The 17,519-nt window shown below is 38.3% G+C and overlaps 1 protein-coding gene across 1 annotated transcript in view; it reads right to left on the bottom strand.

The window, feature by feature from the left end:
• Nucleotides 1–3,571: 3,571 nt before the first annotated feature.
• IMPG2 (interphotoreceptor matrix proteoglycan 2) overlaps nucleotides 3,572–17,519 on the bottom strand; it is an 87,771-nt gene continuing 73,823 nt past the window's right edge. Inside the window, exons 18-24 of the mRNA XM_044285576.1 lie at nucleotides 15,412–15,631; nucleotides 12,750–12,960; nucleotides 12,440–12,628; nucleotides 6,164–6,368; nucleotides 5,724–5,803; nucleotides 4,911–4,989; nucleotides 3,572–3,630 (exon numbers count right to left, since the gene is read on the bottom strand). Of these exons, the coding sequence (XP_044141511.1) occupies nucleotides 4,950–4,989; nucleotides 5,724–5,803; nucleotides 6,164–6,368; nucleotides 12,440–12,628; nucleotides 12,750–12,960; nucleotides 15,412–15,631 (945 nt within the window). The 3' untranslated portion in view covers nucleotides 3,572–3,630; nucleotides 4,911–4,949. The remainder of the gene's footprint in view (nucleotides 3,631–4,910; nucleotides 4,990–5,723; nucleotides 5,804–6,163; nucleotides 6,369–12,439; nucleotides 12,629–12,749; nucleotides 12,961–15,411; nucleotides 15,632–17,519) is intronic.

Raw genomic sequence — 17,519 nt, 5'->3', positions numbered from 1 at the left:
CTTCATTTTACCAGTGTCATGAAGTACAATATGTGACGAAAAAACAATCTCAGAATGGCCTGGATAAGTCAAAGTGTTTTAAAGTTATCAGCACTTAAAGTGACACTGGTCAGATTTGAAAAAAATGGCCTGGTCCTTAAGGTGAAATAAGGCTGTGTCCCTAAGGGGTTAATCCACTTGTTCGCGCAGCCGGCATCTCTCCTGTCTTGATCTGTGAGGAAAAGGACCTTTGATGACATCACTACGCTCATCACATGATCCATCACCATGGTGATGGATCATGTGACTGACCATGTGATGAGCGTAGTGACATCATCAAAGGTCCTTTTCCTCACAGATGAAGACAAAAGAGATGCCGGCTGCGCAAACAAGTGGATTAAGGTGAGTTAATATTTTTCTTAACCCCTCCATCCCTATTGTACTATGCATTCTGTATTTAGAATGCTATTATTTTCCCTTATAACCATGTTATAAGGGAAAAAATACAATCTACACAACCTTGAACCCAAACCTGTACATCTGTGTACCACATTGCACCCGCGCAATAAAAACTGAACAATGGAACGCAATCGCAGTCAAAACTGACTGCAATTGCGTACCCACTCGCGCGGGTTTGCCGCAATGCACCGGGGCGCATCCAGTCCTAATCCGGACACGTTCGTGTGAAAGAGACCTTAAGCAGTGCAGCTTTATCCTACCTTTTCCATTCAATGGAATCATGCCTCTCTGTTCTCCTACTTTATAGTTCTCCAAATAAATGGCAACCAACAGCTGCCCCATGTGCATTTCTTCTTCATATAATTGAATTCAAAACAATACAGCTGACTGTAACCAAACCTGTGTGCTGATTTTACCATCATGATGAAGTCAGGTGGTATACATACTGTATTTTGTAAAGTTTGTCATCCAATTACTTAATATGTCATAGGTTATCAGTCAAATGCAAACTATGGTTGCATGCACTTAAATGTTATGAACAATATGACCCATACTGTATATACAATGGACTCAGACACTGACATAAGAGTTACTAGTACAGATATATTTGAAAGTGATATCAAAGTACAAAAACAGAAACATTTTAGTATGTAGTTGTTACAATATGCGTATAATATAGCAAACAACACAGAAATGGACAAGTGAAATAAGTCACTGGGTGACATTCATCATCTATTGTCTAACCATTTTTTCAGGAGGAGCACATTTTAGGTAGTTCTTATGCTATTTGTACATTCAGCTTATAATACTGTACACAATGTGGATTCTGTTTGTTCAGTTTAGTTTTTGCTATTTAGGTATATATTGGGTGGGAGGATGGCAATACATTGCCTTCTAATAAAATCCCACCCAACAAGGTAACATTCCCAGTCATAATGCCCAGGATCTATATTTCTCAATGTAGTAAACTGCTGAATGATGACGTGCACCCTCTATATATACATGAAAACAGCTGTTTAGCAATACAGAAGGCACACAATAAGCATTAAAGTACACAAATGCCAGACATATAATGCATACAAGAGAGTAGCAAACAGTTATATGATCAGTGTATTGTTCGGTTGAAAAACAATAAAATATGACCTAACAGCCTTATATACAGTGTGATGTGTTGCTGAAATCTATGTATACACCAAATATAAGCAAATAAAATAGTCCTTATAATGCCATTAATTCCTGGGTGTAGGGGCATTCCTTCAGATTCAAAGCTTCCCCTCTCCAACCATCAATCCTGGGGATTGTGGAGATTACTTTCTCAGGATAGGCCATCAATATCTGATCAGTGGAGTCTGACAACCTGCACTCATGCCAATCAGCTGTTCTGCAGTAGCCCTGGTGTCAGAACTGCACAGCTCCGTCCTTTGTGTAGTGGACAAAGCTGGTTACTGCAGCTCTGCTCCCATCCACTTGACTGGAAGCAACTACTGTATGCTGTAATCAGCTCTGTCCACTACACAAAGGACGGAGCTGTGCAGTTCTGACACCAGGGCTACTGCAGAACAGCTGATCAGCATGAATGCAGACTCCACTGATCAGATATTGATTAGTCTCATAAATTAAGCTGGGAGCACAATCAGTTGTCACACTCACAATACTAGGTGACATGTTATCCACCTTGACAAATACATTGCTTTTGGCAAACAATTTCCTAGCTAATGAGAAAATCAGTAGGTTCCCAGACAGGCTTACAGAGAGGGGCGGATGTGAGATGGATATGTAGGCAGATATGGGATAGCTACAGAAATAGAGATAGCTATATGGGAGATAGATAGATATTCACAGACATATATGGAGTAGGAAGTGAAAGTATCCATTCTACTGGGAGGAGGAGAACACAGCGGAGTAAGAGGAGCGTGATATGCCATGGACTTCTAAACCCCAACACTGGATGTTTCCCTATCCCAATTATTTCCCACTTTCTTTGGCAATTCTAATATGTATTTAGTCCTGCCAATAAAGCTTATTGAATTTGAAATTGAATTAGATAGATAGATAGTAGATATATACACAGACACACACAGATAGATGAATCAATTAATGAATAGATAGATACAACAGAGAGATAGATATGATACAGAGATAGATACAATAAACACAGATAGATAGATAGATAGATAGATAGATAGATAGATAGACAGATAGACATATAGCTACACAGACACACATAGATAGATGGATCAATGAATGGATGGATAGAGAGATAGATATGATACAGAGATAGATACGATAGATAGAGAGACATAAATAGATAGACATATAGCTACACAGACGCATAGATAGATAGATAGATAAATACACATGAGATAGATAGATAGATAGATATGAGATAGATGTATGGATAGATATGAGATAGATAGATAAATACATATGAGGTAGATAGATAGATAGATAGATAGATAGATAGATAGGAGATATAGATAGATTTGCTTTACTTTACCTGAATAAATTTCAGTAAGACTAGTGAACCGCTGAGGATTAACCTGAGAAATATTCTTTGCCTTAGTAGCATTATTAGTTCAGAAAATCTAAAGTCTCCAACAGTTGACAGATGAGAAATCTTAATGTATACTCATTCAATATTTTGGATGGGGATCCGGGGATCTGGACGAATTTCAGCATAAATGGCGGCTTTCAAACAGACAAAAAGTTGGAGTTCACACTTACATATTACATTGTATTACCCAGTGTACTGTATGTCTCTGCATTATGATATTGAGAACGCAACATAGAAACAAGTGATGACTACATTAGAAGGAATAATATACGGTATTAAAAGGCAATTGACACAAATGTAAGTCACACACGTTAGTACAACATCTAACTTATCTATGGACTTTAGGTCATTGTTCTAAGTATGACACAAAACAGTCATAAAGCTTTACATATGTGCACATGTCCTATAGAACTATATAGTCAGACAGCAGAACAATTCTAACTGAAAAACTAAGAAACAATCAGTGTTACAAAAGTAGAAATGGACATATTGTTAAAAACGAAACATTTGTTTTCCTAGTGGTAAACACAATATTCGTCCATTATTCCACAATCCACGGCTACATATTTACAGTCATGGCATACATTGCTTCTTCATGAGGTAACTCATTCCTACTTTAATGGCAAAAAGTGATGTTTCTTCTCATTCATATAAAAGTGGGCAGAAAAGAAAAGCAGAAAAAGAATATGGTTAGATAAGTTTCACATGTATGACAATGATTTTCATTAACCATTTAGATCTTTGTGGCACCATATATATATTGCATATACTGGCATGGGCCCCCATACACATAAAATTATCAGCCGATCCCACCAACATTTATCTTATGTGTATAGCCAGCTAAACACCAGTAACTCAATTGTTGATCTAAGATGTTCATTTACAATTGACCTAACTTTATAGGAATACGATGGTTCTCTTCCTTCCTTATTCCCTATAGAGCTGCTTACAGTTATGATGATACTAATGGTTGGCAAAGATGCTAAGCAGGTCTGATACATTTACTGGCAGAGAAGAGAGATGTTAATTAGATTAATTGACCATTGGTTGATAATGATTTCACTGGGGAATAGTCAGGCCAAAAGCTGCATATGTCAATTTGCATTTCATAATTTTAAAGAGGTTGCCAATATTTTGATATTTAAGGCCTATCCACAGGATAGGTCATCAGTATCTGATTGGTGGGAGTCCTAAGCCAGTGATGTCATATTCATTGGTCACATGTCCTAAGTGCAGCTCAGTCTCATTTAAGTGAATGTGGCTGAGCTGCAATACCAAGCACAACCACTATCCAATGGGCAGCTCTGTGCTTGGTAAGCTGCGAGGGGGCTGTGGCCTTCTTAAACACCATACCGGTGGGGGTTTCGAGAGTTGGACCCCTGCTGAGCTGATACTGATGACCTATCCTGAGGATAGGTCATCATCAACTTTAAACAACTGGACAACCTCTCTAATATAACAGATGAATGATTCATTATGCATAAATAGAATCATATCCATCTGAACAGCCAGACTAGTTACAGTATGTTTTCTTGTAAACAAGCCAATTTCACATTTTTACAACTAATATACAGCAGTTTATTTTCCTGTACAAGACTGGTGATCTAACAGAGAAATGTAATACTTCATCAAGAGACAACCCTTTAACATTTACCACATCTCATGCACAGAGATGTCACAAATAAGTCTTCTAGACGATCATCCGGCATCTGGGGGTGGTTTAGTACAAGTCTTATCACTAATTGAAAGCAGTGTGTCCCAAAAGTTTAAGGGTGGTGCATAACTTCTACCTCTAACGTGTTTTGAATTCTGTGCACCGTGCCCTGTTATAGGCATAATACCGGATTTTATAATATAGGATTTTTCCTGGAGTTCTGAACAATAATTATCCAAAAAAAGAACAACTCAAAACCTTTACCTTTTTTCTCCATAACCAGGTAATAAAGCAGATGAAAAATTAACTTGTTGAACTTGATTTTCTAACATTTTCAACAGACCTGTCACACAATACACAGAAACAATATTAAGAATAAAACAATGTGCATATCTTCAGGGTAGATCAGTTTGTTATGGGCAACACCTCTAAGGGCACATGGAGCTTTGATGGTTTTTTTATGTCCTTCTAAACAATGTGACTAGCCTCGCTCAGAGAGCTCCCCCCAATGATTGGCAGAATGTTCCTGAATTGCTCTGCCCAATCATTAAAACAACTTTGCAGCTGCACAGAAGCTACATGGTCATCACTATCCCCTCTCTGTATTTAGTGTTCAGCCTCCTGTTAAAGCTGGACAACTCTGGAGCCTGGACCAAAGCCTATCGGGAATCCTTACATTAGACTAACAATAATCCCTTCACTGACCCAGACCACCATGAATCCTTACATAATGGAATTAATCCGCTCACTGTCCTCAAACACCAGGATTATTGACATTAACTCCTCTACTACCCTAGACCACCAGGGATACAGACATTAACCATTTCACTGTGCTAGGCCTCCAGGTATGTAGAATATAACTTTCACTGCACTAGACCTGGTGCTGTTTAATAGTATTTGCCTGGATGCTATGTGGTCCTTTATATTTGGCTTCCTCTCTGTGTATTAGAAATTGCCCGTGTGTTGCAGTGACCACATGGTCAACTTTTACTATAGCTATCTGAATCCAACCTTATGGAGAAAAACAAAAAATTTCCTTTTAAAATTGAGCATTTAGTGAGAAAATACATAACTTACATTTGGTGCTGCCTCACAAATTCAGCAAACTGTCGGTCTTTTGCATATAGTTCTATTATTCGTATTCGATCCTGAATTTCCTACAAAATACATAATAGAACAAAATATGACTTCCAAGTAAACAGTAATATACAGTTATTGTAAGTAGTATAAGGTGTAGACAAGGCCCAGCTGACCCTGTGTGTCCAACTACTGTCATTGAAATCAGTGTCAGTTATAGAAACTGAAGAGGCCCATATATCGTAAACTCTTCATGAAATTTCCAATAAGATAAAAAAAAAATCAGTTTGCTAGTTAGTCTAGATTGTGTGAGTAGAAAAGTAAAAAATAATAATCTGCATGTTAAATAAATGCTTAAAGAGAAAGTAATATGTAACATAATAGTATTATAAACAAGATGTGTAAAGGGCAGCAAAACTATCCTATGATAATCTACGTACCTCTTTAGTGAGCTCACTGTTTTCATAAATGTGCCGGATCTCTTCACTACTGAAGTCCGCTGATGTCTCAGGACTTGTAGATGTGCTGGTTGACGGGAGCTGTGGATATCTCTTATAATAATGACTGTAGCCTGTGATGTCACTTTCATACATTGGGTTGTATTTAACTGGATTCTCAATAGAAGACAGACTGTCACTTGGTCTCCTGCGGAGCAGACAACATTCATCAGAATGTTTTACAATAAATGCCATGAAAGTGAATTGGTCTGAAGAATAATGGATTCAAATACTGTATAGCTGAAACCGGCAGAGCAAACTGTGCAAAATCAATAATGTTCAGCTCAGGCCAACCAAAAGGTATCCATATGATGGAGTGTGGGAGGAAACCGGAAAACCAGGAGGAAACCCACACAAACATGGGGAGAACATACAAACTCCGTACAGATGTCCTTGGTTGGATTCAAACCCAGGACCCCAGTGCTGCGAGGCACCAGTGTTAACCACTGAGCCACCAAGCAGTCCACTTTTAGGCCAATAAACCTAATGTGTATGGTTTATAAAGTCAGCAACTGCCTTGTGGGTCTAGCCAGTGAATATGCTAAAGTAATATTTATTCCAACTGTGAATAGCCAAGAGTTCAGTCAACTTTTGTTTAAAGGCAATGTATATCTTTTTCTTTATTATTGTATTTTACTCATTTTGGGCTAAAAATCATTTTCAATCGTTTTCAATTGGTATTTATTAAGAATAGTCAGCCATTCTGTCACAAAAGGTTAACTGTCTAGCTGTGTCAATCATTCTAAATTACTAAAAGGTCATAAACACTTATATAAGCCACATTCTTATTAGTAAGATAAGAATTGAGTTATAATAAGTGTTTAGGAGGTCAGAGATAAGGAGCGCTCATCTGAACTGCCTGATGAAACACAGTAAAAATACAGAGCATGCTACTAGAAAATTCCAAGGCTGTACAGAGAAAGGGGCTCCAAATTTTAATAAAGACCAACTGAAAAAAATATTTTTAGCTCAAAATTAGTACAATACAGCAACAAATTACCCCCAAAGATAAATATAGCCTTTAATGTCCATTGTTCCCGGTCACACCTGATAAAAGCATAGAGGGCTGTTTTCATATTTTTACATTAATGGGTGAAGCAAGGATACCATGGACATTGGCTGATAAGTTCTGTTCAGTTTCCATAAAAGGAATTTTAAAGGTGCTGTCCTAAATTTAGTTATACACATACATGCACCCACAGACTCCATACAACCATACATATGGGCATCTATATGCTTAGATATACACACTCACTACATACATACAGATACACAAAGATACAAAGATGTAAAAGCTGGTTACCATTATAATTAATTAGGCTGGCGGGCAGCAGGTAGCATTCAGAACTCCAGCAGGTTATCTCCTGCAAGAACAGCCTGCCAGAGCTCTCACTCGACAGTGGTAAACTAGCCTTAGAAAGGGAATGGCTTAGCAAGAAGGCTGTGGCCTTAAAATGTTACAAAGTACGCTAAAACGCAAAAAAAAATTTGGGAGCAAATCCAACCAAAAGGTGGTTTAAAGAAGATTAACCAAATACATCATACTGTGTAAGCCACTGTGACAAATCTGACAGATCTTTTGACTCTCAGTCTAAGTTTGCATTGCCTAAATATTAGACAGGATTAGTAATCTGCCCCACTGACTTTATTCATAGAGCATCATAATTAATATGTAATATTCATACTCGCATACTATATAATAAAGTATAGTGCATTCAGAAAGACTTCAGACACTTCACTTTTTGTACGTATGCAAAAATTATATTGCCGATATTTTGCATTTAAAAAAATAATTAATGGAGATCGCAAATTCGAATAATACATCTGGTATGTCACTGTCCATGTTGTGGGACTATTTGTGCACTTCTAGTAATTATTTCTTGGCTGCAAATATGAGCTGAAGGTTTTTCAGGTTCGCCTACGATTAAAATGAATGGGACCTGCGGCAAACTTGCGGTTCGCGAACATTTGATCGAGTTCACGAACCGTCCTGGCAGATGTTCGTCCATCACTAGTGATTACAGCCTCCAGTCTTCTTCAGTATGCCACAAGGTTTACACACCTGGATTTTGAGATTTCCTGCCATTCTTTTCTGCAGATCCTCTCAAGCTCTGTCAGGTTGGACAGGGACTGTCAGTGGACAACCATTTCCATATCTCTCCAGAGATGTTCGATAGGGTGCAAGTCAGGCTGGTTAGGCCACTCAAAGACATTCACAGATTTTTCCCTAAGCCACTCTCTGTGTTGTCTTGCTTGTGTGCTTATGGTCATTTTCTTGTTGGAAGGTAAATCTTTGGCACACTCTGAGGTCTACAGTACTCTGTATCAGGTTTTCATTAGGAATATCTGTCTATATTCAGCATCCCATTAACTGTGACCAGTCTCCCTGTCTGAGCTGCTGAAAAACAGTCCCACAGCATGATGCTGCCATCACCATGCTTCACTGTAGGGATGGTATTGGGCAGTGCCTGGTTTCCTCCAAACATGGTGCTTAGAATTGAGGCCTAAATGTTCAATTTTGGTTTAATCAGACCAGATAATCTTGTTTCTCGCAGTCTGAGACCTTTGGGTGCTTTTTTTCAAACTTTCAGGTGTCTTTCACTCAGAAGAGGTTTCTGTCCACTATGACATAAACCACCCCAATAGCCCCCATAAATAATGCAAGAATGTTCACATATAATATGTAGCAAATCTTTATTGATGATAAAAATAAATTATAGAAACAAGGTGAAGACAAAAAGAAGGAGGAGGTCAAAAGGACCCCTTACCCCAAATAACCCCTGATAGAGGGGACCACACAAAAGAAACACAGGTAGTCAGCTCAATGTAGTATTGGTATATATACCTATGGGTAAAAATGTACATGTAACCAGAAAAATACACGATGAGTGATCAACTATCATTGTGCAAAGAAGATCTAAATAGAGCTGCATACAGACAATGAATGGGGACCAATAAAAAGCCAGAACCGTGTCCAGTCAGGAATTAACACACTGAGATGTGTCAATGGGTCCGCATACCAAAGTATGTATGCTAAGGCTACAAGTAACACTAATCAATGAAACATAATGAGCATTAAACCCACAATGAAACCATTATTATACATGCACCAAAGGTAGAACTGTATACATATGGTGTGCGGATATCAGTGACATGTCGGAATGGTATCCAGTCACCAAATCATATGCTGTGGCATAATGATAGATCCGCACACCACTGAAATGTATGTTGAAGCTGCATTAAACAGAACAGTAAAGCTGCAAATAACAATGGCAAAGCCAGTAGGGTGGCGAAACGCGCGTTGGGGCATCAGTATACTTTCAGCCTCGGGTACTTCTCTCATCATGGTCAATTGACCATTGTTATTTGCAGCTTTACTGTTCTGTTTCATGCAGCTGCAACATACATTTCGTGGCGTGCAGATCTATCATTATGCCACAGCATATGATTTGGTGACTGGATACCATTCCGACATGTCACTGATTTCCGCACACCATATGTGTACAGTTCTACCTTTGGTGCATGTATAATAATGGTTTCATTGTGGGTTTAATGCTCATTATGTTTCATTGATTAGTGTTACTTGTAGCCTTAGCATACATACTTTGGTATGCGGACCCATTGACACATCTCAGTGTGTTAATTCCTGACTGGACACGGTTCTGGCTTTTTATTGGTCCCCATTCATTGTCTGTATGCAGCTCTATTTAGATCTCCTTGCATAATGATAGTTGATCACTCATTGTGTATTTTTCTGGTTACATGTACATTTTTACCCATGGGTATATATACCAATACTACATTGAGCTGACTACCTGTGTTGCTTTTGTGTGGTCCCCTCTATCAGGGGTTATTTGGAGTAAGGGGTCCTTTTGACCTCATCCTCCTTTTTCTCTTCACCTTGTTTCTATAATTTATTTTTATCATCAATAAAGATTTGCTATACATTATATGTGAACATTCTTGCATTATTTATGGGGGCTATTGGGGTGGTCAGGATAGGAGTTGCAAATTATATGTCTAGGCCCCCTTATTAATTCAATTGTTAGATCTGAGGTACATGTTGGTTCTCACTATGACATAAAGCCTAGATTGGTGGAATGCTGCAGTGATGTTTGACCTTCTGGAAGTTTCTTCCATCTGTATACAGGATCTTTGGATCTCAGCTAGAGTGTCCATTGTGTTCTTGGTCACCTCTCTTATCAAGGTACTTTTGGTGGGGCAGCCGGCTCTAGAAACAGTCCTAGTTGTTCTAAACTTGATACATTTAAGATGGTCAGTGTGCAGAAATATTTTGTACCCTTCTCTAGATCTGTGCCTCCACACAATCCTGTCTCAGAGCTCTACGGCAGTTCTTTCTTCCTTATGGCTTGGTTTCTCGTCTGATATGCATTGTCGGCTGCGAGACCCTATATAGACAGGGGTGTGATGTTTTTAAATCATGTCCAATCAACTGAATTTACCACAAGTGGACTCTAATCAAGGTGTAGAAACATCTCAAAGATGATCAAGAGAAATAGGAGACTCCAAAAGCTTAATTTCAAGTGTCATAGTAAAGGGTCTAAATACTTACACTACGTGCAGAATTATTAGGCAAATTAGTATTTTGACCACATCATCCTCTTTATGCATGTTGTCTTACTCCAAGCTGTATAGGCTCGAAAGCCTACTACCAATTAAGCATATTAGGTGATGTGCATCTCTGTAATGAGAAGGGGTGTGGTCTAATGACATCAACACCCTATATCAGGTGTGCATAATTATTAGGCAACTTCCTTTCCTTTGGCAAAATGGGTCAAAAGAAGGACTTGACAGGCTCAGAAAAGTCAAAAATAGTGAGATATCTTGCAGAGGGATGCAGCACTCTTAAAATTGCAAAGCTTCTGAAGCGTGATCATCGAACAATCAAGCGTTTCATTCAAAATAGTCAACAGGGTCGCAAGAAGCGTGTGGAAAAACCAAGGCGCAAAATAACTGCCCATGAACTGAGAAAATTCAAGCGTGCAGCTGCCAAGATGCCACTTGCCACCAGTTTGGCCATATTTCAGAGCTGCAACATCACTGGAGTGCCCAAAAGCACAAGGTGTGCAATACTCAGAGACATGGCCAAGGTAAGAAAGGCTGAAAGACGACCACCACTGAACAAGACACACAAGCTGAAACGTCAAGACTGGGCCAAGAAATATCTCAAGACTGATTTTTCTATGGTTTTATGGACTGATGAAATGAGAGTGAGTCTTGATGGGCCAGATGGCTGGATTGGTAAAGGGCAGAGAGCTCCAGTCCGACTCAGACGCCAGCAAGGTGGAGGTGGAGTACTGGTTTGGGCTGGTATCATCAAAGATGAGCTTGTGGGGCCTTTTTGGGTTGAGGATGGAGTCAAGCTCAACTCCCAGTTCTACTGCCAGTTTCTGGAAGACACCTTCTTCAAGCAGTAGTACAGGAAGAAGTCTGCAAAGTAATGCTCCATCACACGCGTCCAAGTACTCCACAACGTGGCTGGCAAGAAAGGGTATAAAAGAAGAAAATCTAATGACATGGCCTCCTTGTTCACCTGATCTGAACCCCATTGAGAACCTGTGGTCCATCATCAAATGTGAGATTTACAAGGAGGGAAAACAGTACACCTCTCTGAACAGTGTCTGGGAGGCTGTGGTTGCTGCTGCACGCAATGTTGATGGTGAACAGATCAAAACACTGACAGAATCCATGGTTGGCAGGCTTTTGAGTGTCCTTGCAAAGAAAGGTGGCTATATTGGTCACTGATTTGTTTTTGTTTTGTTTTTGAATGTCAGAAATGTATATTTGTGAATGTTGAGATGTTATATTGGTTTCACTGGTAAAAATAAATAATTGAAATGGGTATATATTAGTTTTTTGTTAAGTTGCCTAATAATTATGTACAGTAATAGTCACCTGCACACACAGATATCCCCCTAAAATAGCTAAAACTAAAAACAAACTAAAAACTACTTCCAAAAATATTCAGCTTTGATATTAATGAGTTTTTTGGGTTCATTGAGAACATGGTTGTTATTCAATAATAAAATTAATCCTCAAAAATACAACTTGCCTAATAATTGTGCACTCCCTGTATGTCCATGCAAAATTTAAGTTTTTCCTTTTTAACAAATTTGCAAACATATCTAAAATTGTGCATTTAATATAAATCCAGTACTACTCTAACTATATATTGAGACAGCAATAAAAGAGTCTTACCCTCCAGGCTCTTCTAAGTCACCCTTTGTATTCTGTACTCTAAGTGTCCTTGCTAGGAAAAATATTACAGCCGATGCCACAAGTAGAAATCCAGCAACGGATGCAATAGCAATACCAACAACTAAGGGTTCTGAGACATATTCCTCACAGTGTTCTCCACGATACCACCAGTTTTCACCTACTCGACACCTGAAGAAATAAAAAAATGGCTGAAAAGATATACAAAGATGCACACAGAATGTATATCCTCAACAAAGGCAATGTAACACTATCTAAAAAAGGAGTAAAGAAAGCTAACAAAAGTAAATACCTGCAAATTGCTCCTTGTCCAGGGATAATGTCACATTTACCATCATTCATACAGAAATCTAGTTCCATATCACAGATGCTCTGACATGGTAAACCATCAATGCTGACATATCCGGGGTTACAAACGCATTCTCCCTCACCACTCCACCTGTTTATAAGACACTCTGAATATTCATTGCAAGCTTGAAATTTACAAGTGTCGGCTACATCCCCTGATTAAAAAAAGAAAAAAATCTGTTTCACGTACATTGCATTATGAGGACTATATGCTGCATAGTCTGCAAGAATTTTTTAAAACCAAGGGCAGGTTACATGAAAAATGCATGAAACAACAAATGGCATGAACACCTCTAGCAAAGCTAGCTCAGAAATAATGGGAAGACCTATAAACGAACACTGAGACTAATTAGCTATAAAAGTGTGAATTTTATTGGAATACATATTAAAAAACATATAATATGAGATGACAAATGTATCTATTTCGGTACAAATAGTGCGGTACAACCCTGGGAGATACAAGTAATGGGTATGACATCAAGAGGAATATAGGAAGAGGATGCAAAGGTAAATCTACTGGATGGGCATCTAATCCAATAAAGTGCAAAGTGCCATATAAATAAAGTGCATAAGCAAACTCTATTGAGCAACAGAGATCGCATCGCTGCCCTACTATATGACTCACAAATGGTGCATGGAGTAAGACATATATATATCTTACATCATGCACCATTTGAGAGTATAGATAGTCTGCAAGATAGTCGGAGAGAAGGCGGAATAATATAAATAAACATCAAAGGAAGACATTAGAAGGGTTCTCTGGGCTTTGGTGAAAATCTTCCAGTGGAGAGAAGACAGTCCACTCAGGGGTTATCCTTCCATCTCACTGCCGATTCTGACATCTCCACTGCACTCTAAGCACTGAGACTCGGTGTAGCCTCTTATGCTCCGGTCCCACCAAGATGTGTTCCTTGGTCTTCCTGTTCAGCTACATATTAATGTTTAATATTACTAATATTTACTGTGCAGCTGAACATGAAGACTAAAGAGCACATCCAGTCGGGACCTGAGCAGAAGAGGCCGCATCTAGTCCCGGCAGTTACATGAGTGCAGTGAAGATGGTGGAATCGATGGCAAGTACTAAGTAGACTATTACCCTCCACAGATCAGCACACAGGAGAATTTATACCAAAGCCCAGAGTACACCTTTAGAGATGGCACGGTTTTTGGAACTAATTATGCAACACAAGGTACACAAACATAAGTGAATTTGTCATTTAACGTTTTTTTTTTTCAGCCATATATTTTACTTCTCTTTCACCACAGTCAGCAAAGTTAACCACCCATGTCATCCCTGGTTTACTGTAATCCCCAGCTGATTTACCTCAGCCATAGTGATCTGATCACAATAATATTAGAAAGGTAGGTTTGTCAGGTGACTGTGTAAAGGGGGTTTCTGGTTTTATGGAAATAAATCTCATACAAAGATTATATTTTTTTGAATCAATACCTTATTTAAAATCTGTTTGCTGTCAGTGGATGAAAACATTATTCCTAACACGCAGAGGTTGAATACCCGCACAGCATGGATGCAGCTTACTACTAAAGATTGGATACAACTACATCAAGTCTAGATAATCTTCTGTGTGCTTAACTCATTAGCAGCCATAGCAGCACTTCCTGACAGTCTACTGCAATGTTTCAATGTTTAAAAATAAAAAATTGTTGAGTTACAACACAAAGGGGGGTGTTGAGCGGGCCCGGCAAATTTATCTTGTCTTACGGCAGTTTTCTGGCCTAGGCGCTTTGACTGTCGGAGAATGCGTCATGTCCTAAATTAGGCACTACATCCACCATAGCATAGGACAAAATTCCCATATACGATAAATCTCCCCCAGAGACTATTAATAAGCTACAAAACTTTTCATTAATAATTAAAAGGTATTCCATATTACTATATTATTCTTTGTATAATGAAAGGTTATAAGATTTTCTAATATAGTGTCTGTATTAGTTCGTCATGGATTTTAACATTTCTGCTTGCAGGCACTCTATATTATACTTCATTGTTTCCTCCACAAGAAAAGTAAAGATGGCACAGCATAGAGAGGCATTCATGACCGTATTTTCGATCTGCATTCCAATCCACATTTTTTCCAGATCGTATGCGGACCCATTCATTTCAATAGGGCTGCAAAAGATAAGGACAGCACACCGTGTACTGTCCGCATAAATATGTTCATTCCGCAGACCAGCAAAAAAAATAAAAATAGAACATGGCCTATTCTTGTTCATTTTGTGGACATAAATAGGCATTTCTAACAAAGGGCAGGACATACTTATCTACAAAATGCAGAACACATGCAGCCGGTAAGTGTTTTTGCCGAGCAGCAATTTGCGGACCTAAAAATGGATATGGTCATGTGAATTCCTCCTAATACTAATTTTAGATTTCTTTTTCCACTAAGTCATACTAAAAATAATTAAAGCAACCTGGAACACATGAAGTAGAATTACTTTTTTAGGTATATCATCATAACTTGTAGCTAACTTCCTGCACTTTGATTAAAAATACAATATTAATAACTATGATATACAAAAAGTCCATGTATTCTATTTTTCCCTGCTAATTGGTGAGATAAAAGTTAAATCCCTTATTGTGGTACCTGATTCAACGTCCAAAGAATACTTATCAATTGCCAAATTCATCGTTTGGTAAGCAGTGTTACAGAAGTCTTCGAGAATGATGTAGACTGCATTTGTTACATTTCGTGGAACAGGCTTTGCAAACTTCATTCTGCTGTTTACAATTATGCTGCCATTCCGGAAATTCATAATTTCAAGGTTTTGAAATCCTGTTAAGTTGGACTGCAGATAGGGAACCAACTGAAACAAAAAAGGATGGCAAAAGTAATCCGAGCAAAGTGTACTTCTAGGGTTCAGTGCTATCATTATATTCATTTGTAGTACTGCGAAAGGGAATCAAATAAGCATGTTTTAGATAGAGTTATAGTATAGCTATACCAAAGCTGCTAAATATTATAAAATAAATAAAAAATATCTTACCCTTCATACAGTATGTAATATAAGAATAAATGTCAAAAATATTCCAATGTCAAAGGGGTTGTCCCATCTTGACTTTTCATGTCTGAGATGGGAATAACCACTGTAAGCACCGGCCAGTGGAAGTGATCTCATGGAAGTGATCAAGTGGCTGGAACTCTACTGTTCCCATAACAGTTGCTGAGAATATAACACGAACGAAACAACCAATATGACCAGTACCGATATACTGCTATACCAGTATCCTGGTAAGCCCATACAGTAATGCTAACTAAAAATTATTCTAAATATACCTGAATGCAGAATAGCAAGAATTCCAGGGCTTAGGCCAGTGACACACTAGAATTGAACTCCCTACTGGATGCATGACTAGGGGGGAAAGGGCTTGGGGGTGAAAGAAGGAAGTCCCATTCAAATGCACATATTTTGCTCTTTTTAGGTTTTTAGGTCAAACTCATTAGGCCCAACAGAGGAAAAGATAATGAGAGCCTGTCCTCAATGTGTGCTTCTTACTATCATGAATGAGGTCAAATAGATTATCTGTGTATAAAATCATAAGAAGCAGCAAGTTATTTGCTCTAAATTCTACTCTAAAATAAGTCTTCTGGACCTTTTGGGTCCACTAGGCTTTGTTCACACTTGTCAGGGTTGATTAGGACTTCCGCACTGAAATCTAAATCCCATGCATGTGAATGACATTCGTGCTTTCATATTGAGATATCACAGAAAATGTCACATATATTCAGTTATCACAGAACAAAATCTTAAAGAATAAATAGCATGCTATCATCCCCATGGGTTGCAGTGCGCACAAAAAAGCCGGTGAATAAGACAGATTGAATAACCCCATTGAATGGATTTAAACTTTGTTTGAAGTGCAGCCCTTCTCATTGCATATCTGTGGAGGAAATCCAAGTTATTTTCCGCCATTTCAATATAGTAGTAAAATAAGTGATAGATTTACAGTTTGTAAATCTGACATGTGTGAACATAGCCTTATTGTACCAGAACCTGATCTCACTAATAGATCCTTAAGTAATCTGGTGTCTGACCTTGGCATCTTTTCCATTCATATAATGTATGGGCTATGTTTTTCTTAAAGCCAGGAATGGAAGAGTGAACATCTTAGTTTTCTCATGTGGTGATGCCTGAACCTTAGCTAATTGTGCTTCAGTTTTCCTATAACATTAGTTTACACATTTATTCTGCATCTATTGATTTGGACACTTAATGCCGAAGAAAAACATGTTTTTACCATAAAAAGAAATAACTGTAACTTCAACAGTTTCATTTAAAATCTGAAAGTATAAATGCATTTAAAAAAAACTTTTGAGATGTCATAGTGACGTATCAACGGTTCTGATTAATGGGGGGTCTAAATGCTAAAACTACTCCTAATTGCTACAATGGGGAGAAAGAAACACTCATACAGAGCATTGTCTCTCCCCACTGCAATAGACAGACTCAAGATGGGCATCTAGACTTTCTACTGGCCCACCAGTACACTTGCTAATCTTCCTGTGGGCCCAGGTTCTGATACAATAATAGGCTCAAAAGGATAAGCCCATATGGAGTTGACTTTGGAGGCAATCACTGATTACTAAGCTCTATCTCCAATGTGTTACTTGACAAACATCCTATTTATTGATGAGACATCCTGTGTGCGTAAGGATAGCAACAATTATTATACATTTAAAGGAAATGTGTAATC

This window comes from Bufo gargarizans, chromosome 3 (genome assembly GCF_014858855.1).
Source record: "Bufo gargarizans isolate SCDJY-AF-19 chromosome 3, ASM1485885v1, whole genome shotgun sequence".
Classification (NCBI taxonomy): domain Eukaryota; kingdom Metazoa; phylum Chordata; class Amphibia; order Anura; family Bufonidae; genus Bufo; species Bufo gargarizans.
This window is presented reverse-complemented; position numbering and strand designations above follow the sequence as displayed.